This window comes from Nannobrachium achirus, assembly GCF_963921795.1.
Source record: "Nannobrachium achirus genome assembly, chromosome: 3".
Lineage (NCBI taxonomy): Eukaryota > Metazoa > Chordata > Actinopteri > Myctophiformes > Myctophidae > Nannobrachium > Nannobrachium achirus.
This window is the reverse complement of record NC_137812.1, coordinates 17,840,152-17,867,670: the sequence shown is the minus strand read 5'-3', so window position 1 is coordinate 17,867,670 and position 27,519 is coordinate 17,840,152. Positions and strand designations below refer to the sequence as shown.

Sequence of the window (27,519 nt, the reverse complement as noted above, 5' to 3'; positions counted from 1 at the left end):
ACAGTAACTGATCTAAAAGCACGACCAGCGCACAACTACTGTACAGTTAGTTGAGTATAAATCAGCCATAATGCTGATTTAACATAACATAACTAAGAAGACACTTAAAGGGATAGCTCACCCCCAAAATTACTTTCTTTCTATCGAATCGATTACTCAATCCATGGAGACTTGGATATGTATATTTGTTTTTTGTGGCATTCCTAAACCAATAATTTGAGGAGATTATTTGTGTCTCCATAAGAAACAAAGCAGGCTCTTTGTGTCTCCATAACGAACCATCATCAAATTATTGACTTAGGAATGCGACAAAAAATTAATGAATTCAAGTCTCCATGGGGTGAGTAACCCACAGAAAAGTATTTTGGGTGAACTATTCCTTTAAACTTGACCTCTGTAAGCCTGATCCTAACCACAACCTGAATAATTTCATAATTGTGTATAACTCCAAAAAGATCTTTTTAACCATGAATCAGCCTCTAGTGAGGAACAGGAAAACTGCCCTCACATTCGATAGTCTCCTGAGTCCTCGCAAGTATAGTAATACACGTACACACACACAAATAAAAGTGACCTTTACGCATCATTCTCAGTTAGGGTTATCAACATTGCACACATACACAAACAGACATGTACATTTGGAACAGGAGTTGTTTTTAAAGGAGAAGATATTTGAGGTTGTACCAGAAGCAAGTGTTCATAAAGCACCGATTCAGTTTGTAAAAAAAGACCCAAACATGAGCAAGAAAGAAAGAAAGAAGTTAAAAGTGAACCACAAGTAAAGTCGGTCCAGATCCTCTTTAACCATATGATTCATCAATATCTACAGAAACACGCACACGCGCGCGCACACACACTTTAAAAAAAGTAAGAAGTACATATCATTTCTTTCGCATTAAGTTTCTCTTATAGCTACCGTTATTATAAATTATTAAATAGCATAAAAACAGGTAGTGTTTTCACATAATGGAGATATTATGTGGATGTTCTCTTAATGTACAAATGCATTTACTGTAGTCCTTTTACAACACTGTCTACAACTGAACTGAACCTGGAGCCAGGCCAGTTCAGTATGGTTCAGCAGTGTTTTCCAAATTAGCAGCAATTTACAGAATAAAGATATATACTGTATGTTTGAATTCCAATCCCTCCCTGGATTATTACCAAGTCCTGGGGCCTCATTTGAAAGGTAAAACACTGCAGTACCGTACAAACTCATTGATCTTCTTACTCCTGTGTGCACTGTACTGAATAGAGATGAAACTATTTTTGTTTTCCTCCGGGAACCCTCTTGAGTTCCAAATGGACCCTTGGCAGGTCTGTGTTCTAGTGCAATCCCAGGACTAAACAGTACACAGTGCAGCACAGTAGCCTAGAATGTGATTTGGTAGAGTTAAGACTATAAATCAGTATAAGACTTCAGCTGCTTGGCCTTCTGTTCAGCTCACTTTGACCGTGGCTTAGTTCAAGTTCCATCTCAGTCTCTGACTGCTGTGTTTGTGTTATTAGTCTTAAGTAAGAGTCTGTATAAGAGTACATTGACAAGCACACGCTTCTCCACTGTTTGTGCAATTATTTCCATTTGTCAAACAGCACAGGTCTCAAGTTATATGGGAGTCACCCTTTTCACTGGGTTTCCCAGAGCAGCATAGTACTAGCTAGTAGCTACTATTGCTTGGGTGGTTCACGTGCTGGCTGACCAGCGCCCGCCGATCTACAAGCTCTCAACTTGTCGCACCGCAACGCATTGTGAGCTTCCAGATTGACTATTTTCGGTGCACAACACTGGCGGTGCAACCGACTTTCAATGCAGGGCAGGCTTATGTCTGAGCCTCTGGCAGAGGGAGCGCAGGCTCACAGGCCACCGAGGGAGAGGCCGCTACGAGTCCGTTTGGGCTGCGGCACAACAGTGCCTTGGTGGCCGAAGCGGCGTCCGTCGTTGTCGTGGCAGAGGAAGCGCCGGCGGTGACGGGCCCATTGAGGTTGCGGTAGGACCGCTGCCGCGGCAACGATCGGCGGCGGGTGCCGGGCACGGCGGCCGAACCCCGGAGGCACATGGAGGGAAAGCTGAGGCCCACCAGGCAGCAGCCGGGACAGAAAAACACATCGTCCTGCTCAGCGGTGATAGCGGGGGGGCCTGGGTGCTCCACGGTGGAGGCGAGGACCTGGGAACCGTGGTAACCGTTCGCCTGTCCCGTGGCGGCACCCCACGGTACCTGTTGTCCGATGGCGACCGAGGAGCCGTTGTTGTTCTCCAGCAGCCTGGGCAGGGGGGGCAGGGAGGGCGGGCCGGCGGAGACGGGAAGAGGCCAGCCGTTGGTGCACAGGGAGGAGTTGGAGGAGAGCAGAGGCTGCTCCGGTTCTGGAGACTTGGTGCAGTCCATGGGCTCTGTCACACACAGCTCCTCCCCTGCTCTCTGCTGCTGCTGCTCCTCCAGTGGCTCCACAGACACCATGTCCAGCTCCAGAGGATGACACTGGTCCTCCTCCGGCTCTCCCTCCATCCTCCCATGGGCCTCCCTCGCCGCTGACATTCCATCCTTCCTCATCTTGCCGTCCACCGCCTCTTCGTCTATCCTGTCCTGGAACACGTCCTCCTCCTCCACGTCAGAGTCGCTCAGGACGGCGCCGTTCCTGCCCAGCTCCGGGGTGCAGGGCAGCGACTGGCACCTCCTGGGAGTCGCCCTGGACGCCCCCGGGGTGCCTCTGAGGTGGTGGTGGTGGCGCGGGGAGGTGCAGAACAGGCCGTCGCGAGGGGCCGGCAGCGTGAAGGTCAGCGAGATGAAGGACTTGCTGGGCGTGTCCAGGAGCTTGCAGCGGCCACCGTTCAGGTCCTGGCGCAGCGAGAAGGGGTTGACCCGCGCCGGGGTGCCCAGGAGGAGGGGGGAGGTGGGGGCCGTGGCCGGCAGTGCGTCAGACTGGCTCCGGGACAGCCTCTGCTGCTGCTGCCCCTGGTTGTCGGTCCCGGGGTGACAGGGGGAGCTGAGGCGGCGCCGGTAGGGGCTCACGTCCGCCGCCACAGGCTCTGAGGGAGAGACGGAGTGGAGCAGGAGGAGGGGATTTAGAAAGGGCATTTTTGTATTGTTTTCTAAACACGGGCCGGTATGCTTTTTTATGTGCAAACATTTTGAAAAGAGTGACAATAGTTTAACAAAAAGGCTTCAAAACAGCCAAAAGGCACGCACATCCAAGGCCATATATGCTGGGAGCTGGACTAAAGAACAATGTAATAGGAAAATAAGAGTCCACACGTACACCAATTAATGCTCCCAAAGAGTTACAAGTAAACATACTCTTTGGGAGCATTAATTGGTCTTCAGACTCTTATTTTCCTATTTGTAAAATAGTGACAATAGCACAACGTGTCCACACTCATGGATGTGCTTTTGACAATTGCTGTTTTTTTTTAAACCTGGTGTTTTCATCAGGATGGGGGACAATTATTTTTGCGCTTAGCACACTTAGTGACTGCACCTTTCAACAGAACGCAATATGACAGAAATCTATGTAAGCACTAAACAACATATTTTATTATTATTTTAATTGCAGTGAAAACCCAGACAATGTGGTAGTCAATGTTGAAAACTGGCACATTTGAGTGTTAATATAATTTGGGAGAAAGAGGAAGTAAAGGCAAGGAGGGAGGTGATGAAAGAGAGAAGGATTCACAGGATAGAGTGGAAACATATCACTGTCAATTATTTGATTTAAATAAAGCCCCTACATGCTGTTGACTGTTCTAAAAAAAAAGGGGGGGGGGGGGGGAGATTTAAAGATTTGGCATGTTTTGACAAAGTATTAGTCAAAACATCAGTAATCAGTGGTCTAGACGTGGTCTCCAAAGCTGGGATCGGCATGAAACACAATCTGGCATAAATGTTTAAAGGGATGTTTGTCAGAGAATAAGTCTAGATGTACCTGTATATTGTATGAAGGTCAGGCAATGCGAGGACATTTTATTTGTACAGCACAAGGCAATTCAATGTGCTTTACAATTCAATGTGCTTTACACAAAACATCATGATGATCAATGAAGGGGTCCGGCTGACATCGGATTTCAAGGTCAACTTCAAGAAGAAGCATTCCAACAATCACAGCTATGTGTGAAGCTGGCACAGGAGGCTGTTCTCTGCACTAGCGTTGGTCAGGGTGACAGAGCAGAGCTGAGAGGGATAGCTTATTACTTCCCTGCAGCTTAGGGCCCAAATTGTATGGGGTCTGTGGCCAATGTATTTGACCCCAATCAGAAAATATTTTGTGCCAGTGACCCCCATACAAGATTTGTGTTGTGAAAATGTAAAAATCTATTTTGCAGGCCTATAGGGTTAAAGTGGTTAAACTGCTTTTGTCTTTTGATGCTATATTAACTAATGTTCATGGGGATCCCCTGGAACCCCGTCAAGGACCCCGGACCACACTTTGAGAACCACTGAGACCAACCAATAAAGGCCAGTGACAGGGACTACAGTACAACAACAAACAAAAAAAGACAGGGCAAATGACACAACTAAAACCATTAAACTTGTTCATTGATGCCCCCTGGTGTCCATGTGCTACACCTTCACCCTCGACAGAATGCCTCCTCTAACTCCTGCCCTGTGATGTTTACCTAGACTCAGAGCTATGGTGTTGTCCTGGTCCTCTGCTCCTCTCTCCATGCCCTCCAGGCTGAACACAATGTCAGAGAACGCTGGTCTTCTCACAGCACTCATCTGAGCAAACACAGGAGGTGACAATAAACAGAGGAAGCAATCAAACTGTAGAACTTGAGCGTCTGTGAGTCATATTCAAGTTTTGATTCTGTGTATTATACAGAAATGCAAATGGAGACTAATGCTATCAATACACTATCATCTATTCACAGCTTTGACCATTAGAATATATTGTCTAGATGTTCAACATTTACTTCGTAGAAATGGATATTCCTAAAATAATCTCATTGTTGTTCACCTGTATCGCATGTTGAAATAGTTCTCGAATCACACTTTCCGGACACAAATCAATGTGAATAAGATGATTCTGCCAATGTATTCCAAATTTGACTAAACTAGATAAGTAGCAGGAAACTACTACTACAGTACCTTTATTAATCATTGTAAATGGACAAGAAAAACACTGTCAGGTTCTGTAATTGCGACCGTAGGTCGCATTTACCATCAAAAGCTCCACCGGCTGTCCGTGAGTGAGTCAGTCCGTCACACGTCACACTTTTGCCCTGCTCATATCTCCGCAACCGTTGCCCCGATCCATGCCAGATTTTGCACACACACTCCTTGCCTGCCAAACTACAACCTCCAAGGACCCCCGGAGCTCCAGGGACCCCCAGGTCCCTGGGGGACCCCCAGGTGTAAAAAATGACCAAATGTGCAAAAAAGACCAAATGACCACCCCAACGGGGCTGCTCACGGGGAATTCCCGGGGACCACCGACTCCTGGTGCTCCAGAACGGATGCAAAAGTGGTGGCGCCCCCAGTGGAGGACCCCCTGCCACTGCAGCGCACATAAAATGCCGTAACTTGGGCTAGGAGCGACCGAGAGAGCCGGGGCCGGTACCTATTCGTCCGCCTCGGCGGCGCGGAGACCCCACCCCTCATTTCTCACATGGCCCTCTTCTAGCACCACCATGAGGCCGATTCTTGCAAAACACATTTTTGGACACTGCTCCTACAATTTTGCCCCTAAAATCACTCAAATCGGTACACAGTATGTCTACACTCATGTCATCAACATGGATCTGTCCCATATAGCGCCACCTTCAGGCCGATTTTTGAAAGCACATTTTTGGACACTGCTCCTCCAATTTTTCCCCTATTATCACGAAACTCGCTACACAGTATGTCTACACTCATGTCATCAACATGGATCCCTCCACATTTTTTGGGGACACTGCTCCCTACTCTTTGTGTATACATGTGACCTACGGTCGCTTATCTCCCGATTAGGGAGTCTTACTGGTTGTATACATTGCCAGAATCCACTTTGTTTGTGTTCATTTGCATTCGACACAACAAAATGTCACATTTCTGTTGATTTTCATATGAGCTAAAAGTAAAGGAACACAATCAGTGGCCGTCATGAAAATCTAATTACAATATGCTTTGAAAAATGACAGCACACAGTGAGTAAACGCAAGACCGGCTTTTAAGGAACCTCAGTGTGTGTGTGTGTGTGTGTGTGTGTGTGTGTGTGTGTGTGTGTGTGTGTGTGTGTGTGTGTGTGTGTGTGTGTGTGTGTGTGTGTGCTCCTTCCTTACATTGCAGCATGTGACTGCCAGGCTGAAGAATGCAGGAGGACAGTCTCCTATCAGGTTTTCAAAGGCCTCCACATCCAGACCAAAGTCCTACAAACACACACACACACACACACACACACACACACACACACACACACACACACACACACACACACACAGACACAGACACACACACACACACACACACACACACACACACACACGCACACACACACACGCACACACACACACACACGTACACAACGCACAAATAACAGAAACACATAATATTCATTGTTACATTTTCTACTCCAAAATGTACAAAATATTGAGCATATTTACTCAGGGACTCCCCCCCCCCCCCCCCCCCCCCCCCCTCTTAACCCATTTATATCCGGGTTCAGTGTCCACAGAAAGGGTTTCATAAGCGGAGGAATGCTTTGGATATCGGACAGAAACCTCTTACCCCCGTATATTGTGTTTCTTTCATATACTGTATATTAATGCCCTGGCCTAAACGATCATACAACAGCATCGCACAAAAGCATCAAACGTAGCAGATATGCAAGGTCAAAACTTGGCGCGAAGCACACACTACTGTAGTGATTAAATATTCAGGTGTGCAGCGGAGAGATGATGAATGAAGCGGTTCATAACATTCTATTGATCGTCTCAGTCAGCCTACACGTCTGCTGAGTCAACATTTCCTCGTTGAAAACAACTGCAAATTGATAGATGTCACTTTAGTATTACATTTGGAGGTGGAGAAAATATTGGAGACGAGTTCAGACGACTATAGACAAAGGAAGGTAAGTGTGTGTTCTGATTATTTTAGCACATTACAGTGTGCTTTTACAGCAGTGGTTCTGAGACTAGTTCATTTCAAGGACCCCCAGGTTGGTATGACCCTCAGAACTCTGAGAGTGTACAAATGGAACCAAATGGACCGTATAAGGCGGGTCCATTTGGTTCCATTTGTACACTAATTTGCAGACTTATAAGGTTGCATTTGGTTCTTAACTATCAATTATTCTGCTGCAGACCCCCTGGAACCCCCTGGAACCCTCGGCCTCAAGGACCCCCCTTGGGGCGCCGGCCCCCACTTTGAGAACCACTGTTCTATAGCAGTGGTTCTCAACCTGTGGGTTATTTTGGGGGGTCCCCAGATGATTAACTTAATGTGCAACATTGTTTTCTCTCTCTCTCAACAGTAAGTGTATAGAGGGTATCTGCACATTTTTAAAGTGACAATTTAAAGAGCGGGTGCCATGATTTTTCCCCCCAATAAAAGATGATTATCTACTATTATGATTATACTAGGAGGAAGATATTTTCCAAAAAAGTGTACAGAAAGAGTTAAAATGATGTTTTTATGTGGCCACACCCACCAGTTCATTGGTATGCGTGGTTGTCATGGTGGGTGGTGACCCAGCCGAAGTTAGCCACACCCACGTATGTTGGGTGAATGGTAATTAGGGGAGGGGTTGATTCTGTGATGTAATAAGTATCTGTGTTTTTGGACCGGCACGTTTGACCCCACAAGGTGGCAGCCTACAGCTAAAACCCAAATAGAAAGCCAATACATAATTCCTCATAACAACCACACCAGGGGGTCTAATGAAGTATTGTCAACCTCCTAGACACATGAAAACCAGAAAAAGTACAAAACTATGGCACCACCTCTTTAAGGACTTTTTAATATCTCTAAAATGACAAATAAAACATTGGCCAAATTGTCAAATATTAGAGGGAGAAATTCTGAAAATAGCCGATCTACATGCTCACAACGCCTCGCTATTTTCACAATAGAACCGTGTTATACAAAATGTAATGCCTCGAGTCTTAGTGCTCATCAGGGTGTGTGGGGTCCCCAGTTAAAATATGATTATTTTGGGCCTGAAAAGGTTGGGAACCTCTGTTCTATAGGATGCAGAGCCATCTACTGTACAAATGGGTTGTCTGTCTGTCTGCCTTCCTGCCTGCCTGCCTGCCTGCCTGCCTTCCTGTCTGTCTGTCTGTCTGTCTGTCTGTCTGTCTGTCTGTCTGTCTGTCTGTCTTCCAAGGTTAATCTCACAAACCGCTGGACCGATCAATCATAGAAACAAATGCGTAGACGCTAGACGCCTCATTGGTCACTGTGTCCGAACATCAACTTCAGCACCATTATATCTAGGTCAGCTTGCCATCACTCCAATGCTAGAAATATGCATGAGTTGTATGTAAGACCCTGAGACCATTTACAGCTACTATCCATGGTGTGTTTTGGTGTGGAACCCCCAGATCTTTAATTTAACAAAGTATCCAACACAACTAGATGTCTGACATGTTGTAACAAACCAAATGGTCAAATCGGTCGAGAATTCTACAAGTTTTTATTACTTTCATTGCGGAGAGACCTCCTGCTTCCAGACATATTGGGCCCGATTCATCAATCTGGTTGTAAATATATAGTGTAAATAAAGAGACTAAATCTGGCTTATATTTCTGTCTTACCTTCAAAATCCCTTCAAAATCCCGGACAAACTAACTTGGGAATTGTCCTAAATGCCAGTAAGATCAAAATATGGGCGTAATCTTTCCGTAAGGTGCTTGATGAATCGGGCCCATTGTACATGTGACATACAGTATACATGCATTAGGAGGCACAACTCCACCTAGGTAATATGATGGCAACGATGATGCTTTGCCACAATACAAGGGCCAATTATGAGGTACCTATGTATACGTATATCTATGTATCAGTGCCACATGTCTTATGTGTGCTGCCAGTAGGCCAAGGTTTATATTTGTAGAAATATTTAACTTTAAATTAATTCAAGTTCGAGTTTAAATCACTGGTGGCATCCAACACCAACTAAGTGTTCAAAACATCTTTGTGTATACACACTAGCAGCTCTCTCACTCACGCACGCACACACGCACACACACCTCAGTCCTGGGTAAGAAGTCAGGGTCGGCTTCTATCCTGGCAATGATCTCACATAGGATGATACCGTAGGCGAACACATCCACCTGGGTGATGACAACACACAGAGGGAGACTTGAGTACTGTTTTGTTATTTTACACTGTGCATTATTTTGTTGATGGTTATTTTACACTGTGTATTATGTGTTGATGGTGAATGAATTGCTGTGTGTTTTACCTTCTCATCATAGAGCTCTCCTCTGAGCACTTCAGGGGCCATCCAGTAGGGGGAGCCAACCACCGCCAGAGGCTGCTTCTCTACCCCTTCACTGTACACACACATAGACAGTAGATGTATTAAATGTATTCTCTACCCCATCACTGGACACAGCAAGACATTACATTACAGTCGACTTTTTTATGTTTTTTCGTCATTAATGCCCTTCTTCGTCATACAAGACAGAGTGTCAAGCAAATGTACTGAAAATAGCAGATCTAGAAGCTCAAAATGCGACACATCGCTAAGCATTGTGAGTTTGTAGACCTGCTATTTTCACTGTTCAATTTTTCTTTTTGAATAACAACAACAAAGAAAGATAGAAGGTTTCCACCCAACATCGACGATAGGTACAGTAATAGGGATGTGCATGAATGTTCTTTCAGATTTCTGAGTGTATTCATTTATGTATTTGTTTTCCTTTTGCAACCAAAATATGATACAATAAATGGCCATCTATTTATTGTAAAACATGCGTAAAACATATCAAACTGTTTCATATCAAACTGGAGGTTCAATAAATGTAAAATCTAAAAGGTTGAAAATAACCAATACTAAACGATACACTACAGGAACCCCAATCTACACTGGAACCAAATGGACCTGTCCTTTTCGGTTCTTTTGCTTCCATTTCTTACAGAGATCCGTAAGGATCCATTTGGACCGCTGGTGGTCCCCGGAGCCGACAAAACAAAATATTCAATGACATTCTTCCATTATGTCTTCCCTAAATAGACTCCATAATGGAAGAGAAATAGACATTGGATATCCGTTTCTTTATGGGTTTTCTTTTACATCGCCACAACTTCAAGCGGCTCAGAGGAGGAATATTTGCCTTCCCTTGACTCAGCATTACATGGAGGGAAACAAAAGCCTCCAATGACATCACACGGAAGCAACAAGCATGTCCAAAACCACTTTTCAGAAAAAGGGAAAAAAAGAAAGAAATCCAATGTAGTTATTATTTAGGCACAAGCTTTTCTTTTGTTTAAGGGAAGTTACGTCATGCGATGCGGGTCTGTTTACATCCCCCAGCGAAACAAACCAAAATAGATCGTAGCTCTTAACTCGCTCTACTGAGGATTTTTAGGACAATTTAAACAAAACAGAAGTTTGGAAAGTGCACAAGATTCCCTCATTTAAACCACTGCAACGGCTTTGTCTCAAGAATTTACTTCTTGACCGGGACGTTCTAACCTAGAACACCGCACAGCGATTGGTCGAAAGAATACAACTTTTGAGGAAGTTCACACGGTGAAAGTCCCACCTTTCTAGGCACTCTCTGCCCCATGTCGTGTCTAGGGATGGGACGATAGCGATATTATCGTTTATCATGATAAAAAACACTCATGATAATCGTATCGTGGAGATTTAATTTATCGTGATATTGTCCATGCACTGGGATCAATTCACCTTTTATTTGCCGAGCTGCATATCCGGTACCATTTAAACACTCTTTTTTTCACACTCTATAAATGTCTTATAGCCGATCTACAAGAGCTGTTCCGCCCCAGGATAATGGATTTTGATTATCACGATAATATCATAAATCGTGATTTCTCTTGTCACAATAATCGTGACATGAAATGTTCATATCGTCCCATCCCTAGTCGTGACCAGGCTTTTCTCTCCGCTAGATGGGTAAGGCTGGGAACGAGGTTACGCTCACAGTTTCACTGGATGGGAAGTGTCTGTGTGTCAACATCAGCTTACTGACCTGTACTCAGGGATCTTCTCAGCCAGACCAAAGTCTCCCACCACAGCAGTGAACACACCGTTGTCACAGCGCACCAGGCAGTTCTACACGCATGCACACACACACGCACACGCACACGCACGCACGCACGCACGCAGGCACACACGCACGCACGCACACGCACACACATAAACATAACAAACACCACAGCAGTGAACACAACGTTGTCACAGCAGCACACCAGGTGAGGCGGTTCTACACACACAAACTTAAGCAAACGCCAACACTGTCACAAATCTTATACTGTAACTCAAACTAGCAAATCTTGGAATAGGCCTATATATTTTTTAAAGCAAACATTTGTTAACCAAGTAAAACCAAGTAAGTAAAACAAAGAGTTCAGATAGAAATCTGATTATTTTGCCGTTTCTTGTGTATACAAGTGAAGTCAGTTACAACAAGATAACCCTGGACTGTCACATAGATTTGAGTTGAGTGCATCATTCATGATGACTGCCAGTACACTCTTTACATTTGTACCTATTAACAATGTTATTAACATGACACATTTTAGTAGTATTAAACAATAAACAGCATCTGAATGTGTAGTAGTAATAAGATGCATATTATGTTAAAACATGCGTTGCACTGCACAGCTAGACATTTTCAACCAAAGCAAGCCGTAAGTTTCATGTTCGTCTGACACACAGTGTGAGCCACATGCCTGACATCCGTCTGACGTGCAGACTTTTACAGTATACCAGATGCCCGGCTATCTTCACAGATTTGAGCTGATAATTTGCTGGCAGGGCATACGAGTGGCGCGGAGCGAAAGCTGCGCGGGGCTTTTTTTTTTTTTAGCGTGAGCAAGCGGGTTTTAAAATGGATCTGAGCGTCATTGGAGCGAGGATTTTCCTCCGCTCTTTGGAGCGCCGACCCTCCCCCGCTCCAAGACGATCCTGTTGGGGCTGCACGCCATAACATGAACCTCGCACACGCAGTGCACCCGGCACAGCTGAGAGCACAGCAGTCAAAGAATTTGCAGTGCACGTCCATTGTCCTTGATCAAGATTTCTCTGTCATCCACACAAAATGTTTATAAATACCTTGTGTCAGTTAAGTTTATCACCCAAAAAGTAAACTATGGCGTCTTTTGTAACATATGGTAGGATTGTGTCCATCGAGCCGAGGCTCGACGTTACCGCAGGCCGTAGGCTCTTTGTGTTGGGATTGGGAACACTTGTGTCAAAGGAGAGACACGCAGCAAAATAGGCCCACTTTTAATTATTTTTCTGTTTGGAGTGTGATCGACGAACTGAGCGGAGCGAACACGGAGCGAGAGATGCGCAAATCAGGGTGAGCAACAAAGCGGCATGGAGCGAATAGCGAGCGGGACAAGAGCCCTCTGGAGCACGGAGCGCCAATTCTACTCGCTCCGCTCGTAAGCCCTGTTTGCTGGCCTATTTTTTCACAAATGCGTGCATGCACCATTTTGACTACTGCTGTGTTTATTCACAATAAAGAAAGGCACGTATGCTAATCAATGAGAACTGCCTGTCAGTGATATCACTGATGAATAGGCGATGTAATTCCCAATCCTTTAGCAATTAACCGGCCCAACAGTGAGGAGCAGAGAAGCATTCTATAAAACACCCCACACACAGAATTATTGTGATAGATTATTGCTTCCTAGGAAGTGCTTCATGCGGAATAAAAAGGCCCTGGTATTCTATATCATCAGCAACTGTGTAACCCAGGATAGAGAATAGAAACCTAATACCAGGCTAGACAATGTGGCTGTGTTTGTGAAAGCAATTGATCTAAAGCAAGCAAACAGTAAACCCACTACAGGAGAAAACAAGGTAACATGCTATTATGTACAAGCGGTGTACATTAACTTCTCACTTCTCCAGTGACAGGCAAGTTTCAAGTCTGTGTGCATGTCGACTTTCATACCGTACTGAAATGAATGGAATCCAATGGCTTCCTTGAAAACAAAACAAAACAAACTGCTGTATGTTTTGGAAAATGGTTGCCAGTAATGTCAAGTATACCTTGAGTCACAGATACGAGTCTAACCCTCTAAGGCCCAAATATAGAAATACTTGAAATAAAAAATTGAAAAAAATCAGATGGTGTTGTAGGAGTCCTAATAAGAGGAAAATGTGATGTTTTTTTTCAAAAAAATGTTTTTGTAAGGTTTTATAGCCATAAATCATAAATCATGCTCTAATTTACATATGGGGATATTTTTCACAATAATAACATATGTACATGTTCTAGACATTCTAATGATCACCCAAAAAAATAGTACAGGCATTTTACTTATGTTTTTGTGAGGAATATCTTCCATGAAAAAGTGAGATGTTGTTCGTCAAAACTCTGGAATGTCAGCGGGTGTGGCGGGTGTGAATGTCAGCCCCTGTGGGGGGTATTTATATGCAAATATTGTGGCCAATGGCATTGTAATACTAAACAATAGAATCCAATGGTGATGTTTAGGTGGTAGGGGGAGCTAAAATAAAATGATTTAAACTAGGGATGTCCCGATACCACTTTTTTGCTGACCGAGTAGGAGTACGAGTACTTCATTGTGAGTACTCGCCGATACCGAGTACCGATACGAGTACAATTAATAATAAAAAAAATAATAATAATTAAAAAAAAACAATGTCTTTAAATTATGTCGCTTTTTTATTTTCTCATCAGATGTTCCTCACTTTCTGGCTGTAACACATTAAATGGCATTGCTTTACCAGAACATGGCACAACTGCCGCACATTTCACTTTCTTTTCAAGTTTAGCCAATAACATTCAGTGCATTTCTTTCAGTAGCACATAATAACAGAAAAATAAAACAAGTAGCAACGACAAAGTCCAGGACTAAGTCTTTCAGTGCATTTCTTTCAGTAGCACATAGCATACAAAAACAGTGCTGCCTGTGGGTAATAACTTAGTACTACTAAGGCTTTTACAGACAAGTCAGAGGTTTTTTTTTCAAAAAATAAATACAATAAAATAAAATAACACTTATTTAAAATAAATCAGCACTAAAGTAAATCAGCACAGCAGCCTGTATTTTACATCCTGGATGGGTTAGAGGGTCATGGTAAAGAAAGAGAGAGAGTGTGTGTGTGTGTGTGTGTGTGTGTGTGTGTGTGTGTGTGTGTGTGTGTGTGTGTGTGTGTGTGTGTGTGTGTGTGTGTGTGTGGTCTGTCAGAGAGAGAAAGAGAGAGAGAATTATACAGAGGGCAAGAAAAGACTAGGCTGATAGTGATGATAATATAAAACATCTTCCCTGAATATGAAATAAAAGTAAACATCTTTCCTCATTAGTAAAGTAAACTGGTAACTTTCAGTACCACATACAAAATACAAACTTAAGAAGAGCAACTTAAAAATATAATTGTGAGGAGGCCATCTGTGAGGAAGACTAATTCTCTTTCTCCTCTGGGAAAGGGGGCAGGTTCTTTTTTAAGAAGAGCAGCATCTCTGCATGCTCAGCTGTGATCCTGTTTCTGGTTTCATCTACAATGTGTGACACTGAGCTAAACAGCCTTTCACTGTCTACACTGGAACATGGAGCTGAGAGATATCTGCGAGACATTTGGGCCAGAGTGGGAAAGCGCACTTTGTTAACACCCCAGTACTGTAGTGGGTTGGTATCCTTGGGAGACAGGGACTCTCCCAGGTATTTCTCCAACTGAACGGCCCCACCTACTGGTGCTGCGCTCTGTGCTGCTGCTGCTTGCTCATTTGCTATCTGATCATACACACTGTCCAGACTGTTACTGGCCTGGTTCTTGTGTTTCTTTTTGGCAGGAGGTGCCTCCTGGCCCTCCACAACCTCTCCTTCAGGGGCAGACAGCTTCTGCAGCTCCAGTCTCACCATCTCTTTGGCTTCTGCAGCAGTGTTGGCGTTTGAGAAGAAAGAAACTTTGTACCTAAACAGAGAAAAATAAATAAAATGTCTTAGTACAGATCTCTTTCCCCCACACACACTATCTCCCCCTCACTCTCTCACTCCCCCCCCCCCCACACACCCTCCAGCTCACACACACACACACACACACACACACACACACACACACACACACCCTCCCTCCCTTCCCCTCTCTCTCTCACTCACACACACACACACTCTCCCTCCCTCCCCACCCCCTCTCTCACACACACACACACACACACACACACACACACACACACACACACACACACACACACACACACACACACACACACACACACACACACACACACACACACACACACACACACACACACACACACACACACACACACACACACTTTAATGTTTACCTCGGATCGAGTACAGTTGCGATGCTGTAGAGTGGGTTTCTTTCTGCGTCAGAGAAGCGTGTCTTGACGGCTGCAGCCAAAGTTGCCTTCATGGTTTTGATGCCACGGTCCTCTTCTGTTGTTTGGCTCAAAACTCGGAGAAGCACCATCACAGCGGGAATCAGGTCGGATGCCAGGGCGTCAGATGAGCTCACTTTTCTAGTTAACGCCTCAAACGGAGCCAGGACAGTCATAGCGTGTTCAAGGAGGGTCCACTGGCTAGCGGCGAGGGTGGCGGGGAGGTCGTGTTCCGATGCATATAGTGTCAGAGCGCGCTTCTGCTCTGTGAGAGACTGCATCATGTAGTACGTGCTATTCCAGCGCGTCTTCACGTCTTGTTGTAGTCTTGCTATCGGCTGTCCAAGCTGGATCTGGGCGTCTTCCAAGTAGGAGTAGCCTTGTGGAGAATGTTTGAAGTGCCCCACAATTCTGCGTCCAATTGCCAGCGCGTCTTGTACGCTCTTCTGAGACAGCAGCCCCTCATTCACAACCAGTTGGAGGGTGTGAGCGACGCACGACAGGCTGGGCAGCTCAGCATCTCTCAGGCCTTTGATCATGTTTGCGCCGCTGTCCCTGACAACAACATGGACAGAGCTTTTGGGAATCCCCCAATTCTGAAGCATTTCCTCAAACACAGCTGCGATGGCTAGGCCAGTGTGAGAACCCCGAAACTGCTTTGCGTGTAGAATGGCATTTTCGCGAGTGAAATCATCCTTGATCCACTGCGCAGTTAAGCTTATCAAAGACATAGGGGTGATAGAGCTACTCCAAATGTCGGAGGTGAAGCTGATGTACGTTATGTTCAGCAGCAGCCCTTGCATGTGCGCTTTCACAGTGATGAGCAGCCTTGGCATTTGTGTGTCAGTGATGGCATGACGGCTGGGAATAGCGTACCTCGGGACTGCTACATGCATGAGATGGCGAAATCCCCTATTTTCCACCATTGAGAAGGGCTGGTCATCCAGAGCTATCATCGCTGTGAGTGCTTCTGTGAGTTGTACTGCCCGTGGATTGTCGTGTGCCATTTTTTCTCGCTTTTCCAAAGTTTGTTCCAAAGTTGGTTGTGTCCTTCCGCTGCTGCTGGCGTTCGTAAACAACAAGTACTCAGCCTCGTGTCTGCTTTTTAGATGTTTGATCAAATTGCTTGTGTTAAATGAGCTCACTTTCGTACCTCCTCGTGATATTTTATTGGTGCATTGTTTGCACTCTGCTTTGGTGTTGTCATCCTCACAAATCTTAAAATATGTCCAAATTGCCGACATTGTTCCTCCTCACAAACAACACTGCACCGCGCCAACTTGCTGCTTGTCTGTTCCGTGATTCACTGCCCCACCCCCCACATGTGCACTCACTGCCAAGGGTGTCGCACCAAATTCTGGGCCCTGGGTATAAGGATTCACTGCTGGCCCCCCATGAATGTTCTTCATGGGGTATTAAAAAATAGCAGCTCTGCAAGCTTGCAGTGCGGCCCTGTGAGCTTGCATATCTGCTATTTTTCAATAGCAAAAGTATAAAAATAATTAAGGCCCTGGCTTTCACCTTGAGCCCTAGTAACTCAGTCCCACTTTTCTCCCCCTTGTTGTGACGCCCCTGCTTGGTATCGGAGGCTGGCGTGAGAAGTATCGGGCGAGTACGAGTACTGCAAAATAGGGTTGTATCGGGCCGAGTACCGATACCGCGAGTACCGATACCGCATCCCTAATTTAAACCTTTTTTTGGATAAAATACAAACGTTGTAATATTACAACAGTGGGCCTTAGAGGGCTAAACACGTCAGACCATCAGTATGGTCCTTAGAAAGTGATGTATACTGTATATCTAGGTGGTTACAGTATACAGTGGGCTGTACCTTGGAGGTCAGGTCTCGGTGGAAGATGCCCTTGCTGTGAAGGTACTGCAGCCCCCGTGCGATGTCCAGTGACAGGTCCATCCTGACACCCCACGACAGGTACAGATCACTGTCCAGAAGCTGCTCCAGGTTACCACCATTTATATACTAGAAACAGAAAAATGAGTTCACAGCACGCATTCACATTACTGTACATTCATATGCATGACTTGAGTATACAGTGTGTGTGTGTATGTATTTATGTGTGTATACACACACACACACACACACACACACACACACACACACACACACACACACACACACACACACACACACACACACACACACACACACACACACACACACACACACACACACACACACACAGCAAAGGCAACCATGCAAGGCACCTCCCTGCTTAGCAGTTATGCTGTCTGTCAGCTAAAGCAGGGTTGAAAACGCTTCCGACCAAACATTACAAATATTCTAATAAGTCTCAGCACCCAGACAAAAAGTTAAACCCATGCCGTGAACGCGCAGCACAGAATGCATGCTCAGCATCTTGTCACGCTGCTGCCATTTCCAGCACAGCGTAAATACGTGGTACTCCCCTTGGGAACAATTCAAAACACTGTGGGGCTCCGGCCTGACAGCGTGTCGCGGGTTCGAGTGCCGGTCCCGACGACCTTTGCTGCATGTCATTCCCCATCTCTCCCCGTTTCCTGTCTACCTACTTTACTATCAATAAAGGCAGAAAAGCCCAAAAGATATTGTAAAAAAAAAAAACGTACGCTGTGCTCAGGAAGAGACACCTCGGTAGACACACAACCCCAGTGTCTTGCTCAAGGACACTTAAACACTGAGTCAATGATGTTACTGTTATTTTTCCCCTGGTGCTTTCTGGTTGAAATCTGCTGCTATGCCAATCAAATGAAGCTACAGTATGGGAAACTAAACTGGAACTATAGTTATTATGAACAGAGCCTATTTGGCGTCACAGTGGCTTCAGAAATGATAAAAACATCAATCCAGAGTTTACTAGGCCTCTGGTTCTCAAACCACTGGCCTAAACTGGCCATGGATTACCATCTGGAAAATCTATTTTGTGCTAGGCATGGACCCCATACATGATTTGTGTTGGTGTTCGGGGGTCCTTGGGGCTGGATTTCCCCAAGGACCCCTGGGAGTCCCTGGACCCAACTTTAAGGCTAGAAACATTTAAGAGAGATGTAAGTAAGTTTTTACCTCAGTCAGAGCATGGAGTTGACCCTCATGAACACACACCCCAAGAAACCTGGGGAAAGATGGGAAGGATGTATAATGAATTACCTCCACCAGCTGAGTAATGAGGTTATGCTTCATTTACACTTTGTTGTACAAGGTTAAATGTAAGTATAAACCAGGCTTTATGTTAGCAGGATGTCTCCAAATGTCCTGTTTAGACTTGTATGAGTAAATTATCGAATACAATACTGTTATTAACTCAGTAGTGCGTGTGTGCGTATGTGCGTGTGTATATGATCACATACCGTAGTATATTAGGGTGGTACAGCCTGTTCATCAGCTGTACTTCGCGTAGCATGTTAGCTTTGTTGCTAGCTAACGTGTTCATCTTCAGCGCCATCACCTGCCCTGTAATCCTGTGCTGTACCTGGAGAGGAGACAGAAATTAACAAAGATATTTATTTATTTATGACCAAGTCTGTCTGAGAAAGAGCTTGGTGCTTGAAATGTCTCCTTTGGCGGTAATTTAATAAAATATCCATTGGCGCATGATCCAGACTCTTACTTGTATGTTCTGAATTAATTTTGCCCAAACAGTGGATAGAGGACCAAAGCCCACCCAAATGTGCACCCTGCCCACCCAATCAAAAGTTACAGGGGACATTTTCGTTTTTAATAGAACTTGTTACATCCATGTTAGTTAGTCTGATGCAGGTTTTATGCCCATATATGGAGATCCCTGTGATGTCAGCGGAACCAAATCCCTTTTATGCCCATATATGGAGATATGGAGTTTCCTGTGATGCCAGGGGAACCAAATCCCTTTTATGCCCATATATGGAGATGTCATCAATATTAAGCCCATATCTGTGAATATCTATGGGTACCAGGGGTCTCCAACTCTCCATATACTGTATGGGTAACTGGTCTGATGTACATCACTGGCCAGATGGCCTAGACATGGCCAAGACATGGCGCTTTTCGCACTTAGGGGTCTTACTGGTATTGTGTGTTATAGGTATCACAGTGTGTGTGTGATCACGGGATCAAAATACTTGGAGAGATTACCAGTAAGTAAGAAAGAGAGTGCAAGTAGAAATTAATGGCTAATTTCCTTTCCAAAGAAGCACCTTAACTCATGGGTTGATCACAGGCTGCTGCTTCTGGTTGTTCAAGACAGGGACAGTGACTTATCTTTAACTAGAGAGTCGACACATTTGTAAATCTGCTCGGAAAAAGAACAGAAGCCAGGCCGATATACTGTATCAGTTTGGCCGATATATCAGCCATTATTTCCCTTTTTTGCCTACATCTGTATCGCTTATTATGCAGCCAATGACAATGTGTCCCTATGTTGGGCACTTTGTTATATCAAGCTTGTAGATTAACATGATTAATAGGGCTTAAGTGGTTAAAAGTTCACTTGATGTGTATTTTATCTGTTTGCTTAGAAGTGAAATGTCCTGAAATGGAAACTTTAATCAAATTGATCAGACTGATTGAATACTTTATTTTACTTTAAGATTATTCAACAGTACAGGAAGTACAGTCAAAGATGACGCTAAAAGGATAAACACCAGAACATTCATGAAGTAAATGTTGCACTTTGACAGAATAGCTGTCAAAACATCGGTAATCAGTGGTCTAAGACTCAAAGAAATCTGGCTTTATACAAAAAAGAAAGGGAGGCGCACAACAAATGTGCGACAGGTGTGTGGTAGGGCATTCACGAATAGTGATTTTTAGTATTCAAATTATTCAACCTCAAAGTATTCGAATAGTCGAATATTCGACAGGACTGGCCAAACTGTCAAATATTAACTACAAGAGGCGAACATTGTGAAAATAGCCGATCTACATGCTCACAACGCCTCGCGTTGCGAGGCGTTGTGAGCATGTAGATCTGCTATTTTCACAATATTTATCTGCGGAACCGAGTCACATTAAATGTAATGCCTACAATTCCAAGTGCTTGTCAGGGTGGGGGTCCCCAGTTCAAATATGTTTATTTTGGGGGTCACAACCTAAAAAGGTTTGAGAAGCCCTGGTATAGAGCATTAACAAATTCATCCACCAGGGGCATTGACAGCTCATTCTTTTGACTTCCTATCTAGCCAAGTTTATATTTTTTATAGAGAAAACAAATACAAAAATAAGCGAATATTCGACTTTGGTGAACGTCGAATAGTGACTTTGATATTCGAATATTCGAATATCTGGTGAATGCCCAAGTGAGTGGCGTGTACTGGGCGTGTGAGGTCAGGTCATGTGTGTAGGCACTAGGCAGGCATATGGGTCATTGACTGGCCAATTATGTGCGTGCAAAGTTCAGCCATGCAGCGTCTGGACCTGCAGGAGTGAGTGTGTGTGTGTATTATTAGCAGTGCAACACTAATAGGCTTTCTGCTTGATCTGCACAAATCCACTGGGCTGTCACTGTGTGACATCGCACAACACACAGTGGACAAAGTACACACGCAATTACACACCAACAGAGCACACATACACACACACCAACACACCTACCACACACAACACATCACCAGTCTCTCTCCCACTTCAACTATTGAACTCATCTTGCTCTCTGTCTGTTTGTCTGTCTGTCTGTCTGTCTGTCTGTCTGTCTGTCTGTCTGTCTGTCTGTCTGTCTGTCTGTCTGTCTGTCTGTCTGTCTGTCTGTCTGTCTGTCTGTCTGTCTGTCTGTCTGTCTGTCTGTCTGTCTGTCTGTCTGTCTGTCTCTCTCTCAGTGATCAATGATCTATGCTCCAAGTAAGTAAGCAGGATCCCAGTGAGGCATGAACTCACAGCAACAAAAGCACATATTATTGACAAACCAATCCAAAATATGGATCAGCGGAAATGGATCAACAGCTCAAGTGCAGTATAGTTGTTGTTGACCACCACATATTGACCCCAGGACCTGTGCTGTAGCAGTGGCATGGAAGGAACTGTTATCTATTCTACACCAAGGATTCTAATGCTTTGTTTCTTTTCAGGGTTAATGGTAAAGGGTGAAAAGGTAAATAGTAAATCATTGATTTTGCATTTGCCCATTCACACACACCGTACCGATGGCGGAGGAAACCATGCAAGGCACTGACCAACCTGCTCACTGGGAGCAACTAGGGGACGGGTTCAGTGTCTTGCTCAAGGAAGGACACTCTTCGACACTAATTCTGGGGGAGCCTGGGATCGAAATGGGAACCGTACGGGACCATTTTACCATTTATTTATTCATAATCAGTTATTGGTGGTGTGGGCAGGCACGCGTTGCGAGGCGTTGTGAGCATGTAGATCTGCTATTTTCACAATGTTCGCCTCTTGTAGTTAATATTTGACAGTTTGGCCAGTCCTGTCGAATATTCGACTATTCGAATACTTTGAGGTTGAATAATTTGAATACTAAAAATCACTATTCGTGAATGTGCACTGTATGTGGATATTTACGCTGAGAACCAGTGTTCTCTATTTCCACTCATAAATTCTGTGTGTGTGGGGGGGGGGGGGGGGGGGGGGGTTACTGCAGGGGGGAGGGGGGTCCAGGGGGATCTGTAATGGTGTATAGAACATTTAATGTACAGTATCTGTATTACTATGTTGTATGTGTAGGAGCAGAACATAATATAACAGAATAATAATAATAAGTAGAAGGAGCAGAATACGGTAGATAAAAGCAATGTAGACGCACTCACAGCAGGCTGTGAGCACAGGCTGAAGCAGGCCGGGCTACATTTAGGAGCTTAAAATATACCTGCAATTATTTGTCATCTATTATTGTGACCGAAGGTCGCAGTTTACAATGAGAAACGTCACAGCTTGTCTGCGTCCGTGTAGACGTGTACTTTTTTTACAGTTTCTTTTTTTTTCCGTTTTTACAGTGATGTCAGGGGAACCACTCTACCAGAATGGGTTTGCCGCTCTGACATCACGCTCTGGCTTCACTGTGATGTCACACTAACAGAATCCCTTTTTATGCCCACATACTGTATGGAGTTCCCTGATGTCATCAATATTAATGATACCCTGTTAGAGATGCCAGGGGGAACAAATCCCTTTTATGCCCATACTGTATATGGAAATATGGAGATCCCTGTGATGCCAGGGGAACAAATCCCTTTTATGCCCATATATGGAGATCCCTGATGTCCACATGCCTGATGTCCTCATCACTGTGGCATGAACTTTTTTCGCCCGGAGGTGTCTTACTAGTTATTATCATCTAACTATAAATGCATGGAATCTCTGCGTGCATCTCCACGTAGATCTGCATATCTTCGGGTCGCTGTTATGTTAAAAAGTGTTACCCATCACAGCTGTGCCATGGTAATCCGGTGCCAAGCATGTCAACATTTGTTAGTTGCTAGAAGAAATGCGTCTTTTGTCTGCAGGAAATGGCAGAGTGGAATGAGTTTAAGTTTCAACACAGAGCTATTGTTCATAAGTACCATATTAACTAAGTAAGCCTCGCCGAGCCATGAGGCCCATACGGTCAGGGTTAGGGTTCACTCTGGGGATGGGACGATAAGCAACATTATCGTTTATCGTGATAAAAAACACTCACGATAATCGTATTGTGGAGATTTAATTTATCGTGAAATTATCCTCTGTTGTGCACTGGGATCAATTAACCTTTTATTTGCCAAGCTGCATATCTGGTACCATTTAAACCCTTTATTGGTAAAACGTACTTATAATATACCTACTTGATAGAGTCTTTTTTTCACTTTCTACCAAATCTCTTTGCCAAAAAATAGCAGATCTACAAGCTCAGATCTGCTATTTTTTGGCGAATGTTCCGCCGCAGGATAATGGATGTTGGGGATATTTTGATTATCGCGATAATATCATAAGAGCATTTCATTCAAGTTAAAAATGTCTTTGATCACAATAATCGTGATATGAAATGTTCATATCGTCCCCTCCCTACATCACTCTTGATGTTGCTTTCATCAAACTAGCACATTGTCAGAGTAAACACACCCATGTGAGGAACGCCATATTATCCAGACACACCTACGTGAGGAATGCCACATCCACTGTGATGCTGTAAAATTACACAGCGTCAAATGGTGCTCAGATAGCAAAGGGTAGTGTATCAAAGTGAAAAACAACATAAAACATAAATAAACAGGACGGTACTAAAATATCCTCACCATCTTGGCAAAGATCCTACCAGTTTGCAGTTTTACAGCGCCTGGGTATTTGGGTGTAGCTTTGAATAATAGTTATCCATTAAAGACGATTAGACCCTAGAAATCCCCTGTGGAATTCACCACAGCAAACAAAGCATTGTTTCACCTTGAGCAAACACACTGGAGCAGTGAAGTGCCGCTTTGCACGGTCAATAGAACTGCTGCTGACTGGGCCTGTGTTTGCTGGACATTTTAGAGGACACTTAAACCTGGAACGTATTCTAATCAATACAAATTTATTTTAACTAATTTAACAGTATGGTAGACTCTACCATACCATATGTTGATAACATATGAAAGTAAATCAACAGCAGTTGGAGGTGGTTCTCCCTCCTCTCTCATGGAGGAATTTAGATTAGTCTAGAATGTATTCTTTCCAAAATAGGCAGAAATGGATGAACCAAACAGTCAGATCTGTAACATATTTCGCCCCATAAATGCCGAAAATAGAGCTTTAAAGTGGTAAAAAGAGCACCGACAACGAAATGGCAATAACGATGGAAATATATCAGGCTGTTTTCAAACAGATGAATGGAAACAATTCGAATGATTCTGGAAAAATAATCACGATTATCTATCTCAAATAAATGCGATCATAATTGGATACTTCGATTAATCCATATACCGGTATATCCATATATGGACTCCTATGTTTGCAAAGAAAAAAGTTGCAGAATGTAAGTGTAACAGTATTAATTATAAATGTGTATAATTACACAAAATATTATACAAATAAGGGCTTCTACCCGACTCAATTCTTCATATGTTAATATAATAGTGTCTCCTACAGTATAAGTCTCCTCCTTCTGCCCCCTGCATGTATAAATGCCCTGCCACACCTCCACCTCTTCCTTCTGTATTTCCGTATTGAACAAGGTGGCTGCATGGCTTTCATTTTTTTTCATCTTCTCTGTATAGAAAATAATATCTGAGTTGCAAATTACTTATACAGTGTTTGTCTTACTTTGTTTAGAAAGGAGTCTATGCTGTATTAAAGCCATGCACTAACTTGGAGACGTGTATTGTCTGAGTTTCTGTCAGAACTAAAAGGAGTGTGGTCTCCAAAGAGAGTTCTGGGTCTGTCTTCACTTCATCACAACGCAGAGCGATCAAAGCTACACCGGTTACATAAGCACACACACAGATTGCACACCCACCCAGGCACCCACCCACACATGCAGGTGGCCTATACTGTAGGTATTAATCTACTTAGGTTGGGCAGTGAGAGCAACCTGGAATCAACTCAGATCACTCTCACACACACATACAGGCACGCCCATGCACGCACGTGGGGGCGCACGCACACACGCATGCACACAACACACGCACGCACACACACACACACACACACACACACACACACACACACACTCTTTTTGGTGCTTTGTCATTTCTCTGTCATACCTGCCTCTGAGTCTGACTTAAAGCTGCCTGCCCTGCAACCATATTGTTTTAAATGTTGTTGTTTGTCGTGTGACTGAGGAACTGTCCAAGGTTGTGCCAAGTACACACACTTACACTTCCTTTTTGTCATTTCTTGCACTTCAGAGCCAAAGGCTGAATCCTAGGGTCCCTTACTGGGGATGAACATTCAACGAAAATAAAGTAGCCGATCTACCAGCTCAAACACGTCACAATGCGACACATTGTGAGCTTGTACATCAGCTATTTTTGATGAAGATATTTGGTGTAGAGAGGGGGAAAAAGGAGGGGGCGGTCGGTCGGTCGGTTATTATGGGTATGCTGAATAACAACCATCTCAAACACTTGAATCACATTATAGTACGCTTTACTCTACAAATTAAGACTTAATTGTAATATAAAATGAACAATAGATTATTCCTATTTCAAAGTACCGTAATCGTTTGTTGTCAGCTAAGGCTGGCACCCACACCCAGCATACCAAACCCCACTATAAATGCTCAATGTTTAATCTTGAACTAACTGACTAATCACATTAGTGGTTCTCAAACCTTTTCATTTCATGGACCGCCATAGTGTGTACTAATGGAACCAAATGGACCCTTGGGGATCCATTAATAAGGTTCCATGTGCACTCTCAGGGGCCTTTTCCATCAAAAGAACCTTGGTTCAAGAACCAGTGCCGTTCAACTTTCTTGGAACCTTGGTTCGTTCTTGCAAACCGGCCGCGAACCGGCTTGCGTTTCCACAAGATTTAACCAGTTCTTTGCCGGTCGAAAAGCGCCCTCGGAGTTACATACAGACTTATGGAACCAAATGGACCATTGGGGGCCCTTTAATTTGGTTCCATGTGTACACTCTCCGAGTTACAGACCTGTATGGGTGCCAGTTGGAACCCCCTCAAGGAAACCCAGAAGGTGCCTGGTGGGACCTTACTTTTGACCACCACAAAAACAATGAACCGTGGCACAGTTGCCATGACGATGGTGATGGTCACTACGAATTACCTTGAAGACCTCTGAGAAGAAGCCGGAGCCGATCTTCTCGCAGAAGAAGTCGTCGATGCGGGCCAGGCTGGACACGGCGCTGCGCAGCGCCCGGTAGGACGAGGGCCGGACGCGGTGGTACGCGTGGACGCTGTGGAGGGGGGGCTCCTCATCCTCCGGACCACAGAGGCAGCAGTCCGCGTGGTGGTAGTCCATCGTGCTCGTTGGCGAACCGCCACACCCACCTATCAGGGGGGGATCTTCCTTTTCAAACAAGATCAGCCACCCAAAAAAAAAAGGAAAAGCGGTAAAAGGCTCACGACTCAGCAGTAGTCCTACAGCACGGGACAACGGCGGCACCCGCCACCATGCTGTCAGGATGATTAATGCCGTCCTGGGGTAACATGGTATTCCTGCAGGAGCGCCGGGTTGATTATTATTCCACCACAATCGTCCGTTACAACATCGATTTTTTTATTTTAAGTGTGCTTCAAATAAACCCCCCCAAAAAAGAATCACTGCACAGAAGTCCTTCGACACGTTTGCCTTCAAATAAAGCATGGGTTTTTCAGTGGGGTATTGCAACGCAGGGGGTTCTTTCATCTGTGCCCAACCAACGTAGCTCTGTGGTGCCAGTACGTGGGGGGGCTTGGTTTTCACGCCGTCATCCCGTTGGTTCCGCGGAACAGGAGGAGGGGGAGGAGGGGGGGATGCAGGCGGTACCAAGAGGAGAGGAGGAGAGGAGGAGGGGAGGGGGCTGAGAAGCAGCAGCAGACACACAGACAGAGGATGCTCTGTGCGGGGCCGGTCTCTCCCCGGCAGATCCGCTAACAGTTCAGCTGGTTTCCTGGACGCAGCAGATTCGGCGCTCCTGTACTGTAGTGCCCCTCTCCTTATGTATGGCCGGGTCTCTGCAATTGTGGTCTGCCTTCCCACACAGGCACACACTGACTCCACCCGATCAACTGACGAGCTGTGTGTGAAAGGAAGGAGCCATGATGAATGAGTATATAGGTAACAGCATCGTAATAAAGACGTTTATTACGATGTCCAACTTTACAGGTAATAGAGGAAATGGTTTCAACGTCCAATTTATCATCATAACTCGTAATGGAGGTTGGCTTCAAAATATTACACACATAAAACATTGTTTTGAGTCAATATGGGATCAAATAAAATGTGGCTATATACCCAACCAACAGCAAAGAAAATGCCTTAATCTCAACAACATGCTTATGCTCCATATATAGGCCGGTGTGAATGATTCGGTCGGGATTAAGAGCGTCTGCCAAATGGCTAAATTGTAAAGTGTCTCTTTTTCAGAGCTGCAAAGGTGCAAATAGCCTGTGGGCCAGCCTCGTCTATTCACACCAGGGCAAGAAGACCAGTGCACAA

The 27,519-nt window shown here is 44.6% G+C and overlaps 1 protein-coding gene across 1 annotated transcript; it reads right to left on the bottom strand.

Moving 5' to 3' along the window:
* Positions 1-1,820: 1,820 nt before the first annotated feature.
* Positions 1,821-26,340, bottom strand: tesk1a (testis associated actin remodelling kinase 1a; the record flags this gene model as incomplete). Its single annotated transcript, XM_080722385.1, has 10 exons — positions 1,821-3,025; positions 4,616-4,712; positions 6,254-6,340; positions 9,161-9,244; positions 9,376-9,466; positions 11,132-11,214; positions 17,319-17,465; positions 18,546-18,594; positions 18,830-18,951; positions 26,146-26,340. 10 exons carry the CDS (start codon positions 26,338-26,340, stop codon positions 1,821-1,823), a joined length of 2,160 nt encoding a protein of 719 aa, XP_080578511.1.
* Between the last annotated feature and the right edge of the window lie 1,179 nt (positions 26,341-27,519).